The sequence below is a fragment of the Bombina bombina genome, chromosome 9, assembly GCF_027579735.1.
Source record: "Bombina bombina isolate aBomBom1 chromosome 9, aBomBom1.pri, whole genome shotgun sequence".
Lineage (NCBI taxonomy): Eukaryota > Metazoa > Chordata > Amphibia > Anura > Bombinatoridae > Bombina > Bombina bombina.
In genome coordinates this window covers 188,057,971-188,084,944 of record NC_069507.1, presented here as the reverse complement: position 1 = coordinate 188,084,944, position 26,974 = coordinate 188,057,971, and the positions used below count along the sequence as shown (strand labels likewise).

Below are 26,974 nucleotides of genomic sequence, written 5' to 3'. Positions count from 1 at the left end.
CTGGGGCGCGGTCTGGGGACCCCTGAAAGCTCAGGGTCTTTGGTCTCGGGAAGAATCTCTTCTCCCGATAAATATTCTGGAACTGAGAGCGATATTCAATTATCTGCTCTGCAGTGTTCTCCTCCTTATCTGGTGTTCCATGCAGATAAGGTGGTTTTACGTACTAAACCTGGTTTTCTTCCGAAAGTTGTTTCTAACAAAAACATTAACCAGGAGATAGTCGTGCCTTCTTTGTGTCCGAATCCAGTTTCAAAGAAGGAACGTTTGTTGCACAATTTGGATGTAGTTCGTGCTCTAAAATTCTATTTAGATGCTACAAAGGATTTTAGACAAACATCTTCTTTGTTTGTTGTTTATTCTGGTAAAAGGAGAGGTCAAAAAGCAACTTCTACCTCTCTCTCTTTTTGGATTAAAAGCATCATCAGATTGGCTTACGAGACTGCCGGACGGCAGCCTCCTGAAAGAATCACAGCTCATTCTACTAGGGCTGTGGCTTCCACATGGGCCTTCAAGAACGAGGCTTCTGTTGATCAGATATGTAAGGCAGCGACTTGGTCTTCACTGCACACTTTTACTAAATTTTACAAATTTGATACTTTTGCTTCTTCTGAGGCTATTTTTGGGAGAAAGGTTTTGCAAGCCGTGGTGCCTTCCATCTAGGTGACCTGATTTGCTCCCTCCCTTCATCCGTGTCCTAAAGCTTTGGTATTGGTTCCCACAAGTAAGGATGACGCCGTGGACCGGACACACCTATGTTGGAGAAAACAGAATTTATGTTTACCTGATAAATTACTTTCTCCAACGGTGTGTCCGGTCCACGGCCCGCCCTGGTTTTTTAATCAGGTCTGATAATTTATTTTCTTTAACTACAGTCACCACGGTATCATATGATTTCTCCTATGCAAATATTCCTCCTTTACGTCGGTCGAATGACTGGGGAAGGCGGAGCCTAGGAGGGATCATGTGACCAGCTTTGCTGGGCTCTTTGCCATTTCCTGTTGGGGAGGAGAATATCCCACAAGTAAGGATGACGCCGTGGACCGGACACACCGTTGGAGAAAGTAATTTATCAGGTAAACATAAATTCTGTTTTTCTTTCACTAGATGGTGAGTCCATAAGACATCACATCTGGAATTACACTCAAGTCCATTATAAAGGAGGCAAAAAACACCCCTAGATACAAGTGTTTAAATCCCTCCCACTCTCCCTGAATCCCTCAGTCACATGTTTGCCTCCAAGATGAAGTGACGTGAATACTGAAGTGCCAATCTTGTAGTTAATAAGGGTTCTCAAAGAGATCTAAGATCTGTTTTCCTTTCACAGTGCCCACAAAGTATAGAGGGAATGAGTTTCAGCCAGGCAATGATAGTCTTCCCTCAGTGTGGAGACATCACAGGCACTTCAGGTTAAATGTGCGTTTGTAGGCCAGGTTATTGGCAGATAATGTACTGCTCATTGTGTGAGCTACAGCCTGCCCAGGTAAAATGCATATTTATCTGCTGATCCCCTAGGTTAAAAGGTTAGTGTTTACCAATAGTGCAGGTGCCGAAAGGGCTAACCTTTTTAGCTTGCCTTCTGTCTTTTTTCTTTTTCTGAGATGCAATAACCATCATAGTTGTGTGGGGAGAAGCTCTAAGGACCGGTAGAGGTGGTGAGACTCTATGATCTTGTCAGAGCTTTTTTAAGAGTTGGGAATAAATTATTTAACTCTTTCTTTGCTGGGGCTTATGTTATGTTTTACAGCACCTATGTCTCAGTTCACCTCACTGCATTCCCTTACAGCACTGGTTTTCAAACCTGTCCTCAGGCTTTCCCAACAGGCCAGGTTTTCTGGATTACCTTGGATGAGAGCAGGTAAAATAACCATGTTTACTAATCAACTGATTGTTTCAACTGTGCTCTAGTTCAGATATCCTCAAAATATGGCCTGTTAGGGAGGTCTGAGGACAGGTTTGAAAGCCAGTGCCTTACAGTGATTATTCAGTTATGGCAGAATCTCGGCTATTTACATCCTGTGTGTGAACAGATGGGAGGCTGACTCTCTGTTGCCAGTGCCTCCATCCGGGCGACTGGTCTCTGAACCATGTAGTTTTTGACCAGATAGTGAGACGTTGGTGCTGGTCAGAGATAGATCTCAGGGCATCTTGCTTGAATCACAAGCTGTCTTGTGACCGATGGCATACCTCTACAGAATAGAGTGATATTTCTCTTTGATCAAAGCTTTTATGATCTTGTATTGGTCTCCAGCTTCAGTTTAGGCAAAATATCCTTTTTCTTTTCCAGTATTTCTCTTACAACCCCCCCCAAAAAAAAAACAACTTCAAGTCTAAATGTTGAGCATGAGCCAACAATACAGAAATTTCAAACGTGATTTAAAGAACGCCACCCTCCCACAAGACTTGTTTTGACTGTGGGTTTGCTTACTGAGATAGGATGTTCTTGGTTCTTCTGGGCTTGAAGTGTGGATGCAGATGTTCTGTTCTATAATATTAGCTTCATATACTGGTCTTCTGATGGTGTGATCACTTAAGGTTTGCCTGATTTGGTTATGTATGAAAATGGTTTGGTTTTCAGAAAATATCTTCAATGTTTGTTGTATCCCCTTAGAAATATTTAACTTAGCTGCAATGTGGTGCTGGGAAGGTTTGTCCTCAAATTGCTTCTTTAACCTTCTTAAACATGAGTTCAAAAATATATTTTCATTTGTCCTTCTTCAAAGGCACTCACAGGAGCATAGGTAGAATACAACTCACATGCGTCTTAGGATGTTAACTTTTTAAATAAATATATAGTGTCACAACAGTTTTGAAAATGTATACGCAAATGGTGTGTGAAGAAGTGCTTGTTCATATACTGTAATTGTCAATATCACAAATATAAATAATGTATTTCTCTTAATGTTACTTATTATAGAATGCATTATTTGTGTACTAATTACTATATTTGACTGCCTTTTTTTTTATAAATTACAAAATAATACCCATTTGGTTGGGATGGACTCAGGTAGACTTGTGGACCCTTCTGTGTATGTGCATGGCATGTGACGGTCTGGAACGAACAATACCTGTGAAATATAAATTAATATATCTTCAAACCTCTAAGGAGCTTGGAAAACACAGAGCTCATGAGTCCTACAGTGCATAAATTTTTGTTTTACCCCATTGTTTTTAGAGGTATAATAGTCTTTCATCCCAAAATCTACAATACACCCCAAAAATGTTTTTAGCCTGTACCTCATTCCATAAGTATATTGGTTTGCAACCATACTCTGTCAACTACGGGAAAAAGAAGTGAGTGTATATGATTAAATTCTAGCTAAAATATATAACTTCTAAATTCTTTCAGGCTGTAGGACTGTGTAGCATATCATTACAGGTTCTTACCAATGTTTCTGAATTGGAATGTGTGTTTTATGTGTGGGATAATCCGGGGTAAATCATTCTGTCTACTAAAAACTTTTTAAATGACCTTTTTCAGCTGTACTTTAGCTGTGGCTTTGCAAACCAGTTAACGTGTGCAGTGGGTGTTCAGCCAGAGGGTATAAAGAAAGTAGATATAACACACCGTAGCCTGGTACAGCGAAACAAAGATATTCATTATGATAAAGCCTACTCACATGGATGCCTTCATACCCAATGTATATAAACCTGCTGAGAAAAATTACCCAAAATCTCAAAATCCGATTCGTTCAACTGAAAAAAAATGAATGTGTAGAAAATGTAAATGCAAATACTAAAGAAGCAAAAATGGATTTTGAACATTTTGTCCAACTGCCAAAATAATATCACTAGCACAAAGTAGGATTAATCCAAAGAATTGGTAACCTCTTCTGATTTGTAATGTGCACACTTTCTGAATGTGAATACTGATCTGTCAATAACAGTGTTACAAATGCTTGGAAAGGCTACAGTTTTATTCTAGCAGTGCATAATATTTGGGAGTGCTTCCATTTTTATTTTATTTTTTATTCAAGATATTTTTTTTCTTTATAGTAAATGGATATTAGAATAAATAAAGTTCCATTATGGTTTAATTACGCAAAGTGGGGAAAAAATTGCAGTACACTGTCATTATTTATTCTGGCTGCTTTAATTAAATCTGAAAATTTTAGTTTTTTTTCCACTGCCCCAGAAAACCCCGACTTTCCAACATGATGCAAAGTGATTGAAATCTGCATGAGAATAATGTCTCCAGAAGGGTAGAGATAAAAGGTCAAATTTAGTTTAGTATATTCTTGCCAATTTTAACCGGCTTCCACTTCACAGTTAAAATAGTCAAAAATATGCTACACTATTTTTGTCCTTTAATCTCTGCTCCTTCCAGATACTTTGGTTTTTCCATATCTACTGAACTTTAATATGTATGTACATATCCCTATAATATATTTCACCATATATTATTTTTTTCTTATCACATTTATTATATATAAAATTGTAGGATATATGTTTGAAAAGCGTAGAATATTTTTGTGGAATTCCTTTTGCTGTACTCAATACTGATCTTTATTTTAACTAAAATTTCAGGTCAAAACAGTACATCTGGAAAGCTAAAAACTCTTTGTGGAGCACTGGATATTATGATAAAGACTCAATGCGCATTTATTGTCATTCACAAGGAACTTCTTTCTGAAAGTGAGCAGGTAGGCGTTTGATTCCAAATTCTGCGCAAAGTTATTTTAAGGCGCTTGAAGCACAATTTTTTCTTTCATGTTTAAGATAGAGCATGCAACTTTTAAATAACTTTCCAATTTACTTTTATTACCTAATTTTGCTCCATTCTCTTGGCATCATTTTTTTAAAGCGCTACAATCCTCTTCTGGGAGCTAGCTGAGCACATCCCGTCAGCCAGTAACAAGAAGCTGATATGTGCAGACACCAATCAGAAGCTAGCTCCCAGGAGTATTGCATTACTGTTCTTGAGTCTACCTATGTATTCTCTCAATAAAGGATACTAAAGGAACAAAGTACATTTGATAATAGAAGTAAATAGGAAAATTGTTTAAAAATTGATGCTCTAACTGAATCTTGAGTTTTTAATTTTGACTTTACTGTCCCTTTTTAAGATATGTATAAAATGATGTATTATGTTCTAATATTACACCGCTGATAAAATGGCCGGGGCAGAGAAATGCATTGCAAAGCATTTTATATGAATTGTGAGTGTTTTATTTTGATTTTAGTGTCCCTTTAGTAATAAACACTTTGAGTACTACTACTCTGATATTTTCTGACATACTATTAAATATACTGGGGCCCTTAACCCTTTCCTGATGGGTCAAATTTGTCTGCATCAGAACAAAGTAAACAAATTGAAGTCACGCCATTGTAAGATTTCAATGATGGGATTCAGTCAGGGGGGGGGAGTGCCTATGATGCAGGGCACTCCCTACAGCCCGCGATCCCATTCAGGAAGCGTTTTTGGCTTCAGTACACCAAAACAGCTAGGACGTTCCATGCTGTCCTAACGGCGCTATGACCCAGCGCAGTTAGAACGTAAGGCAGGAAAGGGTTAAAAGTTGGCACCATAATAAATAAATGAGTAGCCACTTAACCGGAACTGAGAGATGAATATGAATATTCTCGTGTGTTGTGCTTCTTTCCTATTAAATGCGGCTAAGAAGAGAGATGAATGCCTCAAGCCACAGCTAGATTTGTTGAACGAATAATAAATGCCGAATATATGCGCCTCCCCAATGGCCATTATAAGATAATTCATTATGTTTTATTATGCATTGTTACTTTCAATGTACCTTTTTATTAGTTTAACCCCTTAAGGACTGGGCACTTCAGACAAAAACTTCCCCAAAAGTCAAGAGCATTTTTGCCATCACTACATTTAAATAGAAATAGAGCCTTTTTTTAACCTATCAAAACTATATATATTTTTTTAGTAGACAACACAAAGTATTGATCTAGGCCCATTTTAGTATATTTCATGCCACCATTTCACTGCCAAATGCGATCAAATAAAAAAAATCGTTTACTTTTTCACAATTTTATGTTTCTCACTGAAATGATTTATAAACCGCTTGTGCAATGACTTTGGCATTGCTTTTAGGTAATTAGAAGGCCGCTAAATGCCGCTGCGCACCACACTTGTATTATGCACAGCAGTGAAGGGGTTAATTGGGTAGCTTGTAGGGTTAATTTTAGCTTTAGTGCAGCTCTCTTCCCTCTCCCACCCCCAAAGGTCACCCCCATCTTAAGTACTGGCAGAAAGTCTGCCAATAGAAAAATATAAGGTGTGTTTGTTTTTATTTGTTTTTTAATTATATATTTTCTGCAGGGTAGTTTTCCCCCCATACCTCCCTGATTTCCCCCCCTCTACCTATTTGCGGCCATCTTAGGTACTGGCAGCTGTCTGCCAGTACCCAGCTTGCTGCAAAATAGGCAATTTAAAATATATATATATCATTGCCCCTCCTCCCTCCTTCCCCCTCAATCACGCAGCTGGAGGTTTTTGTTTTTTCCCCCCTGTAGAGTGTCCGAGCAGTCGCTCCTGCCTCCTCCAACGATGGGCCATCCACCCGCCTCCCTCCTTACGCTCCCACCCACCAACTATCAGTCCCACCGCTGTCCGATGCAGAGAGGGCCACAGAGTGGCCCTCTCTGCTTCGGTAACTCTGCAACTTTATTTCTGCAGTGCCCCACTCGTGGGGCATGCAGAAATAGCGCATTCTCACAATTTTGAGCAAGATCGTGGTAGAGAGAAGCCCATAACGACCAGCGTCGTTAAGGGGTTTTCTCCAACATTGGTGTGTCCGGTCCACGGCGTCATCCATTACTTGTGGGATATTCTCCTCCCCTACAGGGAATGGCAAGGAGAGCACACAGCAAGAGCTGTCCATATAGCTCCCCTTCTGGTTCTGCCCCCCCAGTCATTCTCCTTGCCGCTCTGAACAAGTAGCATCTCCACGGGGATGGTGAGGAGTTTGTGGTGTTAGTTGTAGTTTTTTATTTCTTCTATCAAGAGTTTGTTATTTTGAAATAGTACTAGTATGTTCTATTTACTCTGAAACAGAAAGAGATGAAGAGTTCTGTTTAAAAGAGGAGTATGATTTTAGCAGCATTAACTAAAATCGGTTGCTGTTCCCACGCAGGACTGTTCAGCTGAGAGAACTTCAGTTGGGGGGAACAGTTTGCAGACTTTTCTGCTCAAGGTATGACTAGCCATTTTTCTAACAAGACTGTGTAATGCTGGAAGGCTGTCATTTTCCCTCATGGGGATCGGTAAGCCATTTTCTTAGACTCAGAAAGAATAAAGGGCTTAGTATGGGCTATTAACTGGTGGACACTCTTAAGGGCTAAATCGATTGTTTATTTAAGTTTTTTTTTTTTAAAGTTTGAAGTAGTTTTCACACTTTTATTGTTTGGGGAACGTTTTTATCGCCAGGCACTAGTTAAGACACCTTCCCAGTCAGGAAGGGCCTTTCACTGTAGTAGGCAGAGCCTCATTTTCGCGCCATTATTGCGCAGTTTCTTTTGAGTGCAGTGTATGCAGCTGCATGTGTGAGGGTCTGGTATCCACTGAAAACGTTCCTAGAAGGCTTGAATTGGTATCGTATACCCCCCTGGGATAGGTGAAGTCGCAACAAAGGCTGTGGCTGGGACTGTAGTGGGGTTAAAATTGCAAATGGCTCCGGTTTCAACATTTTAAGGGTTAACAGCTTGAAAATTGGGGTGCAATACTTTGAATGCATTAAGACACTGTGGTGAAAATTTGGTAAAGATTGGATAATTCCTTCAAAGTCTTTCACATATTCAGTAATAAAGTGTGCCCTGTTTAACATTTAAAGAGACGGTTTTGTTTTAAAACGGTTTTTGTGCTTTATTAACCAGTTTAAGCCTGTTTAACATGTCTGTACCTTCAGATAGATCATGTTCTGTATGTATGGAAGCCAATGTGGTTCCCCCTTCAAATATATGTGATAATTGTGCCATGGCGTCCAAACACAGTAAGGACAGTACTGTCACAAATAGTAAGGTTGCCCAGGATGATTCCTCAGATGAAGGAAGTAGGGATAGTTCTACATCTTCTCCTTCTGTGTCTATACCAGTTATGCCCGCGCAGGCGACCCCTAGTACTTCTAGCGCGCCAATGCTTGTTACTATGCAACAATTGACGGCAGTAATGGATAACTCCATAGCTAATATTTTATCCAAAATGCCAGCATTTCAGAGAAAGCGCGATTGCTCAGTTTTAAACACTGTAGAGCAGGAGGGCGCTGATGATAATTTTTCTGTCATACCCTCACACCAGTCTGAAGTGGCAGTGAGGGAGGGTTTGTCAGATGGAGAAATTTCTGATACAGGAAGAATTTCTCAGCAGGCAGAACCTGATGTTGTGACATTTAAATTAGAGCATCTCCGCGCATTACTTAAGGAGGTGCTATCTACTCTGGATGATTGTGACAATCTGGTCATCCCAGAAAAATTGTGCAAGATGGACAAGTTCCTAGAGGTCCCGGTGCACCCTGATGCCTTTCCGATACCTAAAAGGGTGGCGGACATAGTGAATAAGGAGTGGGAGAAGCCAGGCATACCTTTTGTCCCTCCTCCTATATTTAAGAAATTGTTCCCTATGGTCGACCCCAGGAAGGACACATGGCAAACAGTTCCTAAGGTCGAGGGGGCGGTTTCTACACTAGCCAAACGCACGACCATTCCCATTGAGGACAATTGTGCTTTCAAAGATCCTATGGATAAAAAATTGGAGGGTTTGCTTAAAAAGATTTTTGTACAGCAAGGTTACCTCCTTCAACCTATTTCTTCTGTTAAGTGTGATCAGTCCACGGGTCATCATTACTTCTGGGATATTACTCCTCCCCAACAGGAAGTGCAAGAGGATTCACCCAGCAGAGCTGCATATAGCTCCTCCCCTCTACGTCACTCCCAGTCATTCTCTTGCACCCAACGACTAGATAGGATGTGTGAGAGGACTATGGTGATTATACTTAGTTTTATATCTTCAATCAAAAGTTTGTTATTTTAAAATAGCACCGGAGTGTGTTATTACCTCTCTGGCAGAGTTTGAAGAAGAATCTACCAGAGTTTTGCTATGATTTTAGCCGGAGTAGTTAAGATCATATTGCTGTTCTCGGCCATCTGAGGAGTGAGGTAAACTTCAGATCAGGGGACAGCGGGCAGATGAATCTGCATAGAGGTATGTAGCAGTTTTTATTTTCTGACAATGGAATTGATGAGAAAATCCTGCCATACCGATATAATGTCATGTATGTATACTTTACACTTCAGTATTCTGGGGAATGGTACTTCACTAGAATTACACTGTAAGAAATACATAAAGCTGTTTAATAACTAGAGATTATGTTTAACGTTTTTGCTGGAATGTAAAATCATTTTCATTTGCTGAGGTACTGTGTGAATAAATGTTTGGGCACTATTTTTCCACTTGGCAGTTGCTTAATCTGTTTTTCTGACAGTTTCTGTTCTCCCTCACTGCTGTGTGTGAGGGGGAGGGGCCGTTTTTTTGGCGCTTTTTCTATGCATCAAATATTTCAGTCAGCAACTCATTGTATTCCCTGCATGATCCGGTTCATCTCTACAGAGCTCAGGGGTCTTCAAAACTTATTTTGAGGGAGGTAATTTCTCTCAGCAGAGCTGTGAGAATTATAGTTTGACTGAGATAAAAAACGTTTATTCTGTAATTTGTTTCCTGCTTTCAGAATTTGTTATCTTTGCTAATGGGATTAAACCTTTGCTAAAGTTGTGTTGTTTACAAGGATTGAGGCTATAACTGTTTCAATTTATTAATTTTCAACTGTCATAGATCTTCTGTGCTTCTTAAAGGCACAGTACGTTTTAATATTATTCTAATTGAATTGTATTTCCAAGTTGCAAGTTTATTTGCTAGTGTGTTAAACATGTCTGATTCAGAGGATGATACCTGTGTCATTTGTTGCAATGCCAAAGTGGAGCCCAATAGAAATTTATGTACTAACTGTATTGATGCTACTTTAAATAAATGTCAATCTGTACAAATTGAACAAATTTCACCAAACAACGAGGGGAGAGTTATGCCGACTAACTCGCCTCACGTGTCAGTACCTACATCTCCCGCTCAGAGGGAGGTGCGTGATATTGTAGCGCCGAGTACATCTGGGCGGCCATTACAAATCACATTACAGGATATGGCTACTGTTATGACTGAGGTTTTGGCTAAATTACCAGAACTAAGAGGTAAGCGTGATCACTCTGGGGTGAGAACAGAGTGCGCTGATAATATTAGGGCCATGTCAGACACTGCGTCACAGGTGGCAGAACATGAGGACGGAGAACTTCATTCTGTGGGTGACGGTTCTGATCCAAACAGACTGGATTCAGATATTTCAAATTTTAAATTTAAACTGGAAAACCTCCGTGTATTACTAGGGGAGGTGTTAGCGGCTCTGAATGATTGTAACACAGTTGCAATACCAGAGAAAATGTGTAGGTTGGATAAATATTTTGCGGTACCGACGAGTACTGAGGTTTTTCCTATACCTAAGAGACTTACTGAAATTGTTACTAAGGAGTGGGATAGACCCGGTGTGCCGTTCTCACCCCCTCCGATATTTAGAAAAATGTTTCCAATAGACGCCACCACAAGGGACTTATGGCAAACGGTCCCTAAGGTGGAGGGAGCAGTTTCTACCTTAGCTAAGCGTACCACTATCCCGGTGGAGGATAGCTGTGCTTTTTCAGATCCAATGGATAAAAAGTTAGAGGGTTACCTTAAGAAAATGTTTGTTCAACAAGGTTTTATATTGCAACCCCTTGCATGCATTGCGCCGATCACGGCTGCAGCGGCATTCTGGATTGAGTCTCTGGAAGAGAACATTGGTTCAGCTACTCTGGACGACATTACGGACAGGCTTAGAGTCCTTAAACTATCTAATTCATTCATTTCGGAGGCCGTAGTACATCTTACTAAACTTACGGCGAAGAATTCAGGATTCGCCATTCAGGCACGCAGGGCGCTGTGGCTAAAATCCTGGTCAGCTGATGTTACTTCTAAGTCTAAATTGCTTAATATACCTTTCAAAGGGCAGACCTTATTCGGGCCCGGGTTGAAAGAGATTATCGCTGACATTACAGGAGGTAAAGGCCATGCCCTGCCTCAGGACAAAGCCAAAGCCAAGACTAGTCTAATTTTCGTTCCTTTCGTAATTTCAAAGCAGGAGCAGCATCAACTTCCTCTGCACCAAAACAGGAAGGAGCTGTTGCTCGCTACAGACAAGGCTGGAAACCTAACCAGTCCTGGAACAAGGGCAAGCAGACTAGGAAACCTGCTGCTGCCCCTAAAACAGCATGAATTGAGGGCCCCCGATCCGGGATCGGATCTAGTGGGGGGCAGACTTTCTCTCTTCGCCCAGGCTTGGGCAAGAGATGTTCAGGATCCCTGGGCGCTAGAGATAATATCTCAGGGATACCTTCTGGACTTCAAATACTCTCCTCCAAGAGAGAGATTTCATCTGTCAAGATTGTCAACAATCCAGACAAAGAAAGAGGCGTTTCTACGCTGCGTACAAGAGCTCTTGTTAATGGGAGTAATCCATCCAGTTCCACGATCGGAACAGGGACAGGGGTTTTACTCAAATCTGTTTGTGGTTCCCAAAAAAGAGGGAACTTTCAGACCAGTCCTGGACTTAAAGATCCTAAACAAATTCCTAAGAGTTCCATCGTTCAAGATGGAGACTATTCGGACAATTTTACCTATGATCCAAGAGGGTCAATACATGACCACTGTAGATTTAAAAGATGCTTACCTTCACATACCGATTCACAAAGATCATTATCGGTACCTAAGGTTTGCCTTCCTAGACAGGCATTACCAGTTTGTGGCTCTTCCATTCGGATTGGCTACAGCTCCAAGAATCTTCACAAAGGTTCTGGGTGCTCTTCTGGCGGTACTAAGACCGCGGGGAATCTCGGTAGCTCCATACCTAGACGACATTCTGATACAAGCTTCAAGCTTTCAAACTGCCAAGTCTCATACAGAGTTAGTGCTGGCATTTCTAAGGTCACATGGATGGAAGGTGAACGAAAAGAAAAGTTCACTCGTTCCACTCACAAGAGTTCCCTTCCTGGGGACTCTTATAGATTCTGTAGAAATGAAGATTTACCTGACAGAGGACAGGCTAACAAGACTTCAAAGTGCTTGCCGCACCCTTCATTCCATTCAACACCCGTCAGTGGCTCAATGCATGGAGGTAATCGGCTTAATGGTAGCGGCAATGGACATAGTACCCTTTGCACGCTTACACCTCAGACTACTGCAACTGTGCATGCTAAGTCAGTGGAATGGGGATTACTCAGACTTATCCCCTTCTCTGAATCTGGATCAAGAGACCAGAAATTCTCTTCTATGGTGGCTTTCTCGGCCACATCTGTCCAGGGGGATGCCATTCAGCAGACCAGACTGGACAATTGTAACAACAGACGCCAGCCTTCTAGGTTGGGGTGCCGTCTGGAATTCTCTGAAGGCTCAGGGACAATGGAGTCAGGAGGAGAGTCTCCTGCCAATAAACATTCTGGAATTGAGAGCAGTTCTCAATGCCCTCCTGGCTTGGCCCCAGTTGACAACTCGGGGGTTCATCAGGTTTCAGTCGGACAACATCACGACTGTAGCTTACATCAACCATCAGGGAGGGACAAGAAGCTCCCTAGCTATGATGGAAGTATCAAAGATAATTTGCTGGGCAGAGTCTCACTTTTGCCACCTGTCAGCAATCCACATCCCGGGAGTGGAGAACTGGGAGGCGGATTTCTTAAGTCGTCAGACTTTTCATCCGGGGGAGTGGGAACTTCATCCGGAGGTCTTTGCCCAAATACTTCGACGTTGGGGCAAACCAGAGATAGATCTCATGGCGTCTCGACAGAACGCAAAGCTTCCTCGTTACGGGTCCAGATCCAGGGATCTAGGAGCAGTCCTGATAGATGCTCTGACAGCACCTTGGGACTTCAGGATGGCTTACGTGTTTCCACCCTTCCCGTTGCTTCCTCGATTGATTGCCAGAATCAAACAAGAGAGAGCATCAGTGATTCTAATAGCACCTGCGTGGCCACGCAGGACTTGGTATGCAGACCTGGTGGACATGTCATCCTGTCCACCTTGGTCTCTACCTCTGAAACAGGACCTTCTGATACAGGGTCCCTTCAAACATCAAAATCTAACTTCTCTGAAGCTGACTGCTTGGAAATTGAACGCTTGATTTTATCAAGACGTGGATTTTCTGAGTCAGTTATTGATACCTTAATACAGGCTAGGAAACCTGTTACCAGAAAGATTTACCATAAGATATGGCGTAAATACCTATATTGGTGTGAATCCAAAGGTTACTCTTGGAGTAAGGTTAGGATTCCTAGGATATTGTCTTTTCTACAAGAAGGTTTAGAAAAGGGTTTATCTGCTAGTTCATTAAAGGGACAGATCTCAGCTCTGTCCATTCTGTTACACAAACGTCTGTCAGAAGTTCCTGACGTCCAGGCTTTTTGTCAGGCTTTGGCCAGAATTAAGCCTGTGTTTAAAACTGTTGCTCCACCATGGAGTTTAAACCTTGTTCTTAATGTTTTACAGGGCGTTCCGTTTGAACCCCTTCATTCCATTGATATAAAGTTGTTATCTTGGAAAGTTCTATTTTTAATGGCTATTTCCTCGGCTCGAAGAGTCTCTGAATTATCAGCCTTACATTGTGATTCTCCTTATTTGATTTTTCATTCGGATAAGGTAGTCCTGCGTACTAAACCTGGGTTCTTACCTAAGGTAGTTACTAACAGGAATATCAATCAAGAGATTGTTGTTCCTTCTTATGCCCAAATCCTTCTTCAAAGAAGGAACGTCTACTGCACAACCTGGATGTAGTCCGTGCTCTAAAATTTTACTTACAGGCAACTAAGGAATTTCGACAAACGTCTTCTCTGTTTGTCATTTACTCTGGGCAGAGGAGAGGTCAAAAAGCTTCCGCTACCTCTCTTTCTTTTTGGCTTCGTAGCATAATTCGTTTAGCTTATGAGACTGCTGGACAGCAGCCTCCTGAAAGAATTACAGCTCATTCTACTAGAGCTGTGGCTTCCACTTGGGCCTTCAAGAATGAGGCCTCTGTTGAACAGATTTGCAAGGCTGCAACTTGGTCTTCGCTTCATACTTTTTCCAAATTTTACAAATTTGACACTTTTGCTTCATCGGAGGCTATTTTTGGGAGAAAGGTTCTTCAGGCAGTGGTTCCTTCTGTATAAAGAGCCTGCCTATCCCTCCCGTCATCCGTGTACTTTTGCTTTGGTATTGGTATCCCAGAAGTAATGATGACCCGTGGACTGATCACACTTAACAGAAGAAAACATAATTTATGCTTACCTGATAAATTCCTTTCTTCTGTAGTGTGATCAGTCCACGGCCCGCCCTGTTTTTAAGGCAGGTAAATATTTTTTAATTTATACTCCAGTCACCACTTCACCCTTGGCTTTTCCTTTCTCGTTGGTCCTTGGTCGAATGACTGGGAGTGACGTAGAGGGGAGGAGCTATATGCAGCTCTGCTGGGTGAATCCTCTTGCACTTCCTGTTGGGGAGGAGTAATATCCCAGAAGTAATGATGACCCGTGGACTGATCACACTACAGAAGAAAGGAATTTATCAGGTAAGCATAAATTATGTTTTCGTGCATTATTCCTGTCACTACAGCGGCGTGGTTCTGGTTCGAGGAACTGGAAAAGTCGCTCAGTAGGGAGACTCCGTATGAGGAGGTCATGGACAGAATTCACGCACTTAAGTTAGTTAATTCCTTTATTTTAGACGCCGCTTTGTAGTTAGCGAGATTAGCGGCGAAAATTTCAGGGTTCGCAATTGTGGCGCGCAGAGCGCTCTGGCTAAAGTCTTGGTCGGCGGATGTATCTTCCAAGACAAAATTGCTTAATATCCTTTTCAAAGGTAAGACCCTTTTTGGGCCAGAAAACAGCATGAAGGGGTAGCCCCCGATCCGGGACCGGATCTAGTAGGGGGCAGACTCTCTCTCTTTGCTCAGGCTTGGGCAAGAGATGTTCAGGATCCCTGGGCACTAGAAATAGTCTCTCAGGGTTATCTTCTAGAATTCAAGGAACTACCCCCAAGGGGAAGGTTCCACATGTCTCACTTATCTTCAAGCCAAATAAAGAGACAGGCATTCTTACATTGTGTAGAAGACCTGTTAAAGATGGGAGTGATACACCCAGTTCCAACTGTGGAACGAGGTCAGGGGTTTTACTCAAATCTGTTTGTAGTTCCCAAAAAAGAGGGAACTTTCAGACCAATTCTGGATTTAAAAATTCTAAACAAATTTCTCAGAGTTCCATCGTTCAAAATGGAAACCATTCGAACAATTTTACCTACAATCCAGGAGGGTCAATATATGACTACCGTGGATTTAAAGGATGCGTATCTACATATTCCTATCCACAAAGATCATCATCAGTTCCTAAGGTTCGCCTTTCTGGACAAACATTATCAGTTCGTGGCTCTCTCATTCGGACTAGCCACTGCTCCCAGAATTTTCACAAAGGTGCTCGGGTCCCTTCTAGCGGTTCTAAGACCAAGGGGCATTGCAGTGGCACCTTATCTGGACGACATTCTAATTCAAGCGTCGTCTCTTTCCAAGGCAAAGGCTCATACAGACATTGTTCTAGCCTTTCTCAGATCTCACGGGTGGAAGGTGAACGTAGAAAAGAGTTCCCTGTCTCCGTCGACAAGAGTTCCCTTTTTGGGAACAATAATAGATTCTTTAGAAATGAAGATCTTCTTGACAGAGGTCAGAAAGTCAAAGCTTCTAAATGCTTGTCAAGTTCTTCTCTCTATTCTGCAGCCTTCCATAGCTCAGTGCATGGAAGTAGTAGGGTTGATGGTTGCAGCAATGGGCATAGTTCCTTTTGCTCGAATTCATCTAAGACCATTACAACTGTGCATGCTCAAGCAGTGGAATGGAGACTATACAGACTTGTCTCCAAAGATTCTAACAGACCAGAGTGGGTCATTGTCACAACCGACGCCAGTCTATTAGGCTGGGGCGCGGTCTGGGATTCCCTGAAAGCTCAGGGTTTATGGTCTCGGGAAGAGTCTCTTCTCCCGATCAACATCCTGGAACTGAGAGCGATATTCAATGCTCTCCGGGCTTGGCCTCAACTAGTGAAGGCCGGATTCATAAGATTCCAGTCAGACAACATGACGACTGTAGCTTACATCAACCATCAGGGGGGAACAAGGAGTTCCTTGGCGATGAGAGAGGTATCCAAAATCATCAAATGGGCGGAGGATCACTCCTGCCACCTATCTGCAATCCACATCCCAGGAGTAGACAACTGGGAGGCGGATTATCTGAATCGTCAGACTTTCCACCCGGAGGTGTTTGCCCAGTTGACTCAATTATGGGGCATTCCAGACATGGATCTGATGGCGTCCCGTCAGAACTTCAAGGTTCCTTGCTACGGGTCCAGATCCAGGCATCCCAAGGCAACTCTAGTGGATGCATTAGTGGCGCCTTGGTCGTTCAACCTAGCTTATGCGTTTCCACCGTTCCCTCTCCTTCCCAGGCTTGTAGCCAGGATCAAACAGGAGAAGGCCTTGGTGATTCTAATAGTTCCTGCGTGGCTGCGCAGGACTTGGTATGCAGACCTGGTGAATATGTCATCGGCTCCACCATGGAAGCTACCTTTGAGACAGGATCTTCTAGTACAAGGTCCATTCGAACATTCAAATCTAGTTTCTCTGCAGCTGACTGCTTGGAAATTGAACATTTGATTTTATCCAAGAGTGGGTTTTCAGATTCAGTGATAGATACTCTGGTCCAAGCCAGAAAACCTGTGACTAGAAAGATTTACCATAAAATATGGAAAAGATATATCTGTTGGTGTGAATCCAAGGGATTCTCCTGGAGTAAGATTAAAATTCCTAAGATCCTCTCCTTTCTCCAAGAAGGTTTGGATAAGGGATTGTCAGCGAGTTCTTTAAAAGGACAGATTTCTGCTTTATCTGTCTTGTTGCACAAACGACTGGCAGCTGTGCCAGATGTACAAGCTTTTGTACAGGCTTTGGTCAGAATCAAGCCTGTTTACAGACCCTTGACTCCTCCTTGGAGTCTAAATTTAGTTCTTTCAGTTCTTCAAGGGGTTCCGTTTGAACCCTTACATTCCATAGATATCAAGTTACTATCTTGGAAAGTTCTGTTTTTGGTTGCTATTTCTTCTGCTAGAAGAGTTTCTGAATTATCTGCTTTGCAGTGTGATCCACCCTATCTGGTGTTCCATTCAGATAAGGTTGTTTTGCGTACCAAGCCTGTTTTTTCTTCCAAAAGTTGTTTCCAACAAGAATATTAACCAGGAAATAGTTGTTCCTTCTTTGTGTCCGAATCCAGTTTCAAAGAAGGAACGTTTGTTACACAATTTAGATGTAGTCCATGCTTTAAAGTTCTATTTAGAAGCAACAAAGGATTTCAGACAAACTTCTTCTTTGTTTGTCGTTTATTCTGGTAAGAGGAGAGGACAAAAAGCTACTGCTACCTCTCTTTCTTTCTGGCTGAAAAGCATCATCCGATTGGCTTATGAGACTGCCGGACGGCAGCCTCCTGAACGAATCACAGCTCACTCTACTAGGGCTGTGGCTTCCACATGGGCCTTCAAGAACGAGGCTTCTGTTGATCAGATATGTAAGGCAGCGACTTGGTCTTCTCTGCACACTTTTGCCAAATTCTACAAATTTGATACTTATGCTTCTTCGGAGGCTATTTTTGGGAGAAAGGTTTTGCAAGCCGTGGTGCCGTCTGTTTAGGTAACCTGATTTGCTCCCTCCCTTCATCCGTGTCCTAAAGCTTTGGTATTGGTTCCCACAAGTAATGGATGACGCCGTGGACCGGACACACCAATGTTGGAGAAAACAGAATTTATGCTTACCTGATAAATTACTTTCTCCAACGGTGTGTCCGGTCCACGGCCCGCCCTGGTTTTTTAATCAGGTTTGAAAAATTTCTCTCTTTCTTTATACACTACAGTCACCACGGCACCCTATAGTTTCTCCTTTTTCTCCTAACCGTCGGTCGAATGACTGGGGGGCGGAGCCAGAGGGGGAGCTATATGGACAGCTCTTGCTGTGTGCTCTCCTTGCCATTCCCTGTAGGGGAGGAGAATATCCCACAAGTAATGGATGACGCCGTGGACCGGACACACCGTTGGAGAAAGTAATTTATCAGGTAAGCATAAATTCTGGTTTTTTTCTTTCAAGATTGAGATAGAGCATACAATTTCAAAGAACATTCCAATTTACTTTTATTAAATTGACTTCATTCTCTTAGTATGCTTTATTGATGGAGCAAATTACATAATAGAAGTAAATGTGAAAAATGTTTAAAATTCCATGCGATAACTGAATCATGAAAGATTAATTTTAACATTCCTGTCCCTTTTTAAGACTTGTATGAAATATTACACACGTGATGAAATTGCCAGTATGTGTTGCAGAGCATTTTATATGACACTTTGTTTTCTATTAGATTTTTAGTTTTTACTACAATAAAATAATCTGACCATATTTGTCTTTGGTGAAAAGCTGCTTCTGTTGCCGAAGATAAGTTATCTGGACAACGCAGACATTTCAGCGTTTTTTTATAGACCAGGGGTCAGCAACCTTGGCATCATTGGAAATGTAGTTCTAAAACATCTGGAGAGCCAAGGTTGCTGACCCCTGGTATAGACAGTAGTAGTTTGATGTGAGTAGATTCCTTTTGGAAGTTTTGGGGCACAGTTTCGCCCTTATTTGTGGTTTTATGGAAGGGTATAGTGAACAAATTATTGTCTGCAACATATCTAAAGCTAACTACGGTTTGTCTGTGCCAATAAATTGTCTTGTTCAGTAGTATTCTCCCATAGCTTTATTTAACCAAGATGGTCGATACTGATGTCCAATAGATGGTGTAGGTAGGCTTCTCTGTTTTTAGATGGCACTGTGTGTAGTATTTATTTCCATAAGCAAACTATGGGTTTCTCCAGCAGAGTTGTAAAAATTTTGCTTTAGTAATTGGTTTCATAATGAATCTGTAGAATATGATGCTGCTTTAGTGTTCGCAATGTTATCAGTAACTTAGTAAATCAGGAGGCTGCTTGTTTAAATGCATGCTTTGTTTTATTTGACAGAAAATAGATATTTACAACTAAACATGGCACTAACTATAGATTTAAGGGAGAGCCGGAGAGATAAAGGAAGGACTAGGGAGCGGGAGATACTGTGACAGAGAGGAAGAGCCTACATACTTTGCTGATTCACTTAAATATATAGTTGTTTCTCTTCACAAAGCCCAGCCCACGCGCAGCTGCTTAGACCTTTTTCTTGATGGTGTGGGTAGGAACATTGTCTTTTCATAGGTCTCAGCAATAGTGAATCAGGGCCTTGGTATCCTATTGTCCATTTAGTTCTGTATTTGTACTTTTCATGATTCAGGGCTGTTAGAAATTATTCTTGTGTCGGTTTTTACTTTGGTGAATTATTTCCATACTGTATTTGCTCAACTACCCAATTTTTTTTTCTTTTTCAATAAGCCTTTCCTCTGGCCTTTAATTACCAGTTTATTCCCAGAGTTCTCAATAATTGCACAGAATTAGCCGTTAACTTTTAAAGTGCTTGATTATGCAGAGAATTGGCATTTTTTTATTCCAGAAAATATGAGTTCATAATATTACAGTGGCCACAATATTGGCATTTTACCATACTGATGTGTTTGCTCCTGTCCTATAGATTTGGGAATGTCATATCAATTTTCATATATAGCTATAAAGATAGATATTTAGTCATGTTTTACCCATGAAATAAAAAACAGGTGCTAGATGTTTTTCTGGGAAATAATTGAGTGAAGTGAACAGCTTTATATAATTTTGGTGGAGATAACAGGGCTCAAATTTCTAAGCTACTAGCCAGGGCAAAATGTTACTTGCCACTTCTAACCCCACCCAAACCACACCCACTACCTCACACCCTCTTTGCATATGTTTAGCCATTGTGAAACGTTTTGTAATATTGTTTTTTTTTTTTTTTTATACCATAACAAATTAAATAATGCTGCATACAGTAATAAATTAACAAAAATAAGTTCATAGCAGTTAGCAACATCAACTAGAGGTTCTGGGGAAGGCAACAGCTGAATAGAAAAAGGAAGTGGTTGAAGAGAGAGAATGCAGAGAGTGCTGACAGTCATGGAAGGTCATAGCAGACATAGAGAATTTTTTCTAAATACCATCTCACCCTTCTCGCTCTTAACTATCTTTCTGGAATCCCTCGTCTATTAAATCTCTCTTTTTACCCTCTCTCTTTTCTCTCAGGCCATATCTTCTCTTTACACTATTTCCCCTCTCTCATATCTCTTCACATTTCCTCTCCAAGTAACAGTCTAAGCACTAATGGGGTTCCTACAGCCCTAAAGGAATACCATATCCTTGCACTTTCATGGCTATATAATATCCCTTTAGTTAATAGTTTTAGCATATAGCCCACAATGTGTTTGTCAGTGCTGCACTAGGAATGTACATTCTACAAATACAGTGTGCCAATTTTGCTACTCACAACATGCCACCAGACTTTAGACTCGGCATTCACTAACTAAATTTCACTTGCCACCTTTAAATTTCCACTCACCAATGGCTAGTGAAAATTTTGAGCACTGTGTGTGTGTGTGTGTATGTATGTATATATATATACACACAATATAAGGAATGAGTGCGAATCAAATCAATAAACTAGCACCTTCTGTGCTTGTCCTGAATTCAAACACACCAGTAGAACAGCCAAAAAGTGCACAAACCCCAAATGAATGTCCGTTACTCGCCGGTTAAGAAATCCAGTCTTTTAGTTAAACTGAAATAAGGCAATTTTGGCACTTAGTGCGTGCTTTCTTGCCCTTCACCTCTAGCTTCTGGCTTCCGAGAACGAGGGACCGCTTGTCTCACGGCAAAACTGCTCCTCAGTACCCTCCGCCTCCTTCGGCGTCTCCAGCCAGAAGTGCTCTGCAGGTGGCCCGGTGATTCCGGGTGACGTCAACGGGTTTGCCGGGTCTTGCAGATTGGCTTGTTAGCAGGACGTGCAGTATACAGCGATATTGGCAGTGGATATCAGGATAATAAGATAGATCATCGGAAGAAAGGATCATCCACGCCAAAAGTAAAAGTAAAACTTGACCTTTATTTTCTTAGGTTAAAAATTGCAAAAAGTTGCAAACAAGGAGATCCTCACAGCTTAGCAGAGTGAGCGCAGCACTGGGCTTACGCGTTTCGGCGGTTAAGCCGTAGTCATAGCCTATAGTGCTGTGTTCACTCCTGCTATTTAAAAGCAGATACAAAATTTTCATTGGCTCAAAATTGATTGCAAATTAAAAACACACAATTGCGCTACTCGATGCTTGTGGTCAGCAAAGACATGCATAAGAACACATATTTACAATTATAATCTATATTTCATTACGGACCCTGTATAACCATTATTTGATGTATGGGTATCTAATCCACAACTAGTGAAATATCTCATTGCTCTAAAAAAGAAATTTTGGATTTTATTATTTATAAATTAATAAATTTTCAACTATGTTGTGGGATGACAGGATTCGTATAACATTTACTAGTCGCACTATACAAGTCGCACTATACAAGGGGTACTATGGAAGGAATTGATAGTTGTTCTGATTTTTATTTTATTTTATTTTAGAATTTGTTAGTTGGATTTAATGTAGGTTTGTGCTATCCCTGCATATATGTTTCAGTTAATGGAAAACTTTGGAATCAAATTACTTGTATGTTGGAAATATGAACAGATTGCAGTGGAAACAAGGAGAACAGGAAGGTGGGAGTGGGGGAGAAAATATACCCTCAATTTAAGATGTCAATCAAGTGTCTTATGTTACATTATGTAAAACCCTTTCTACATTGTATAAACTCATGTTTCCTACTTAATTAGGAATGATAGTATGGCATACTATTATATTTATGTGAAATGAAGCTCTTGGGGCCAAGATGGAAATATAACTGACCCCTGGCTCTGAATATAATATATGGCTATGTTAAAGATATTCCCAATAGTTAATTAAGTCGAACCTAGAGTTAAGGCCTTTCGGTACTCTGGTACTCAATTTAAAGATCCAAAAAATTTCTCGTTTGGCTAAAAGTTGTTCAAGATCCCCGCCACGTTTGGGTACTTTCAAGTGGTGTGCCATAGAGAAAGTAGTGTTATATATACATATATATATGTGTGTATGTGTATATATATATATATATATATATATATATATATATATAATATATATATATATATATATATATACACACACACTGTACTGTGCTGTCATGCCATGCCTCCTACAAACTATACATGACATATTGACATTCATTAACAAACAATCATAATGATTGTCTGTGAATGAATGTCAATATGTCATGGTTGTAAATGATGCCTGATGAGCCTGTCACATACCTCCCAATATTTCAAAATTTGAAAGAGGGACACCCTTGCTGGCTGAAACTGTTCTGGAGGAGGAGCAAAGCTGCGCCAGCATGCATTGGGGATTGAAGTGTTGCGGCATGTAGAGCCAGCTCTAGACACGTGTTGTGGTGAGTGGGGGTTCCTTTCAAGTGTAAACACGGGTCAGGGAAGTGAGCTGCCGCTGCGCAGTTACCCTCCGTCATCATCTCACTCACAATAAAAAAACAGCCCAGAATAAAAAAAACAAGCAAAATTTAAAAAATATGTCACACTGTTGTCAGTCTGCCGCAGCAAACCTGAGTATCTCTCACGGCACACTAGTTGAGAAACACTGGTATACACCAATCTCATTTAACTGCATGTAATAGACACTACTATAAAAAAGAATAAGCACAGATACTGATATAAAAATCCAGTATAAAGCCTTTTTTAAAAACTTAATTAGAAGCTCCCAGCTAAGTACTGTTGATAAGGTTAGGCTGGGACACCCACTGAAAAGGGCTGAGAAAGCATGAATAGCAGACACGCCCCCCTCCCTGCATATGAAAAGACCCATTACACAACCAGGAGTCTGTATACATCAGCATACATCTGAGGCATGGTTAGGAGTCTGAGAATCAGCACAATGTTATTTAGAACTAATCAAAAATATAATTTTGTTACAAAAACACACCCAGATGGGCTATGTTAATGGATCATCTACAAAACATTTATGCAAAAAAAATCTAATGTACAATGTCCCTTTAACTTCATAATGTTGTGCATATAATTTGCACTTTATTCAAGGTCTACCTCCATTGTTTTATCTCTAAGATTCAACTAAATGAAATTGCTGCATATCTGAAGGAGGTTATTTTTTTATTTTTATTATCTGTCATTTTTTATTTGTTCTGTTTTTTTCTTGATTGTACTTCATTACCTATGGCAACTGAAATCTCTGAGAAGTACGGCTCTTCTCATGGACTATACAACTGAATCAACCAGGTTGAGTTAGAATAATAATGCTCTTAATTGCCCTTTACTGACCTTCTGATCCATACATAGGAACTGTACAAAACAGGCTTTCAACCTATTAGCGCTGATACAACTCTGTTTAGGCAAATTCTAAAAGTGCAGTCTGTATTGGTAAATACGTTTGTGTACAACTACACCTTTATAAAGAAAGTTGTAATAAATAAGAATATATTTTTAAAATCTTCCATTTTTTATGCTAAGTAATTCAGTTTTAGGTTGTTCTTGATCTATGAACCATATATGCAAAGTTAAATACTTACATTATTATCATTAAACATTCTTATTCAGGAATATTTTATTTTTTCATACGTGCACAGACACCATTCCACCCTGTGCACTTAGTTCTTATAGCAAAAGAATCTGCTGCCATTTTCCGTTATCTTTGTTTAGTAACCAGCAAGCAAAAGACAGACATTATAATGTAACATTTTCACATTTACGTCTATGCTGCCACCAGAAAAAAAGCGCTAATATCAGAGAATGAGCGATACATATAAAGTTTGTCAGACTTCATAAGGAAAGGACTTGACTAATCCATTTTCCTTCCCTTTAATGGCTTAAAAATCTCACTAGTTCAGCCTGTACTTTTTTTGCGGAACTCTGGCATTTAACTAAAGCAAAGCATTTCATGTCCCTGCGGAGAATGTGAAAGGAATGCATTACATTGATAAGTCACTTTAAATAAAGAGCAGGCTTTGCCTTCAATTGATATTCAGCAGCAGAACGAAGTATTAAAAAAAAAAAAAGGCAAATAGTTTTCATGCCAGAGCATTTATTGAATGGGTATTCACTGAATTTAACACCATGGGGTATTGTGTTCTGTGAATTGAAAAACCAAAATCAATCTTGTATGGATACTTGTCTATGTATATATGTTAAAGGAAAATGTGATATGCATAATAATACAATACATTTTGTTCTTCCTAGGGAACTAGGGATGGAAGTGAGATCGCAGGCGATTCCTCTGGTAATCTCAGCAAGGAAGAAGTGCTGAAACTCATTAATATTTTTGAATCTCGCTTGTCGTTCCTTCTCCTGCAGTGCGTTAAGCTTCTAACATCATCAAAGAAGAAGAGCAGGTAATTGGTTTTTTTTTTTGTACCTAAAATAATAATTTCATTTTCATTAAACCTATGAAGCCAACTATAGGTTAATTAAGCAAGCAATATTGTGGCAGAGAATGAAGTGCACTAAAGATTGCTACTTTCACCAAAAGCAGACTCATTAAGAGAGATTTAACTGAATTATATTAATGCTACATTTTAAAGATAATTGTGATTTTAGATTTCTTCATGCTCTTGTTATATAACCTTCATTGTTGCTACATAGAGTATATAGGCACTTCCCAAAACAATATAGAATTCCTCATCTTCAGCTGGCTTCTGTCCTTTTTCTACCTCTTTAGGGTACAGCTGCGTGAGCTGTAGCTTTGCCCTAGTGCGGTGTGTGTCGTCTGGGTTACTATTTTGATTGTAGGACCACGCAAGGGAATGCACTAAAGCAGTGGTTCACAAACTTACTTGGCTCTATAACCTCATCATCAGCGCCCTTTTCCTTACCCGATAAAACTATTATCCAGAATAGCCAAACACAACCCCTAATGAAAATAACTCAATATCATTTTAAAAGGTAACAATTAATTAAACATTTATTCAGCATTTGAATTAAACTCTTTAATTAAAAAGCTATTTTCTTGATTTTGTGCTGTTAGCTTTTTAAATGTGATGGCTGATGTGCAAGCATCTTATATATCACATTTAGGGCTGTATTACAAAAGGAACACGGTCACGTGCTAAGAATTATGCACAATCTTTTATTATAAGTGGATGGTCAAAAATTGAAACCGGAGCATCTTAACTCGGTTAAACTGTTTTTAGCACATCCTATATTTTAATGGATAGAGCTGGGAGCGCTATTAGCGAGCTCGTTATGCTCATATTACAAGTGGTGAGTTAAGTGTTTGTTTATATTCGAGTCCAATCCACAATATATATATTATTTAAAAAAAAAATAACTGTACTTGAAATATAAGTGGTTATATGATGGGTGAGCTTGATGAAGAGATACTGGTTTCCCCATGTCTGGTTTTTATGTCATGTTCAGAGATCTTTGCTTGGAGTATAGTTACACAACGGTTCCAATAAACGTGTATAAAAAGTGTATTCTTGAACTATGACAATGTTAGCAATGCAAGCTAATGTACAGTGCTGGTAAAACAAAGAATGCAATTTTCCTTTACAACTTGTTGCTTTCACAGTCAGAGTATCAATTGCAGATAAACCTGAACTACCAAAAGACACAAAATCAGAGTAGTAAAACTTCAAATACAAAGTGGTAAATCTGATTTTGCTCTACCCATCTACGATAAAACAAATTATGCTGCTTGTGACGGATACCCTGGCTGGGTAGCTCCACCAAACGGTTCCTGCTTCCTCCCTGCCGACTGCAGCTATGTAGCTGGCAAGTGACCACAGCCTGTAGCCACCCCTGATGCCGACAACACCAGTATTCAGGGTCCCACCATGTGGCAGACTATGGCTACCCAGACTTGGTAGCTCTGCCAGAGGGTCCTTCCTCTGCCTGGAACAGGCTGCTTTGTACCCCAGGAAAGTGATTTTTAGCAGGAGCCCACCCAAATAACTAGACATAGTAACATTCAGGTGAAACAGGAACTCTTTTTTTTTTTTATTGGGAAACACACACTCCTTTTATACACACAGCTCATCTTGATAAGACACTGGACAATCCCACATTTTTCACGCCATTCCCGTCCCTCCAGACAGGCTGGCGCCTCCATAGCAGCCCCAGTCCCACAAAATCCCAGTACCCAGGGGTGGCTGTTTCAGGGTGATCCCAGTGGAGCGGCAGCACTTCCAGGGTGTCACAGTCCAAACAGCCACAGTCCAAAAAGTGGCGTGATTCGTTACTGGGGACAGGAGATACAGTCCGTTGAAGTTATGGGGGTAGGGGTGTGTCCAAAACCCCTGGTTCCCAAAGGAGCTTCCCTCCGGTAATTACCCCATCTCTTGTCCTCCCTAGGGGCTACCAATCCCCAAAAGAGCTGAGTTTTGGGGCAAAGGGCCACTGGAGCCACCATGGGTAAATTTAGCGGGTGTCCTGATGTTCTGTGGCCGACAGGGAGTTCTAGGATCCGGCCAGCCAGCCAGAGATGGGTTAGGAGAGTGTCCGTTGTGAGGCAGCCGACCGGGAGTTCCAGGAGCCTGGCCAGCCTAGGAGGGTTTTTCCCGGTCATAGATCAGCTCTTCCATGACCAAGTGTACACAGCAAAACACCGAGCACGCATCTGGGAGATCCTGTAAGCCATGAAATGGCCAAATCTAATGTAACAAGGAGTGAGCCATGTAGTAGGGGGGTGGGGGGTAGCCTTGGCTGTTTGGTATCCGTGACAATGCTCTTCCTTGCAGGATCTCAAATAAGCGCCTTCTTCCTCACCTTACCTACTAGCGCCCCTATAGTAATACCCGT

The 26,974-nt window shown here is 40.9% G+C and overlaps 1 protein-coding gene across 1 annotated transcript in view; it reads left to right on the top strand.

The window, feature by feature from the left end:
• Positions 1 to 26,974, top strand: part of EDRF1 (erythroid differentiation regulatory factor 1) — a 287,034-nt gene that overhangs the window by 220,053 nt on the left and 40,007 nt on the right. Inside the window, exons 22-23 of the mRNA XM_053692524.1 lie at positions 4,525 to 4,640; positions 24,416 to 24,567. Of these exons, the coding sequence (XP_053548499.1) occupies positions 4,525 to 4,640; positions 24,416 to 24,567 (268 nt within the window). The remainder of the gene's footprint in view (positions 1 to 4,524; positions 4,641 to 24,415; positions 24,568 to 26,974) is intronic.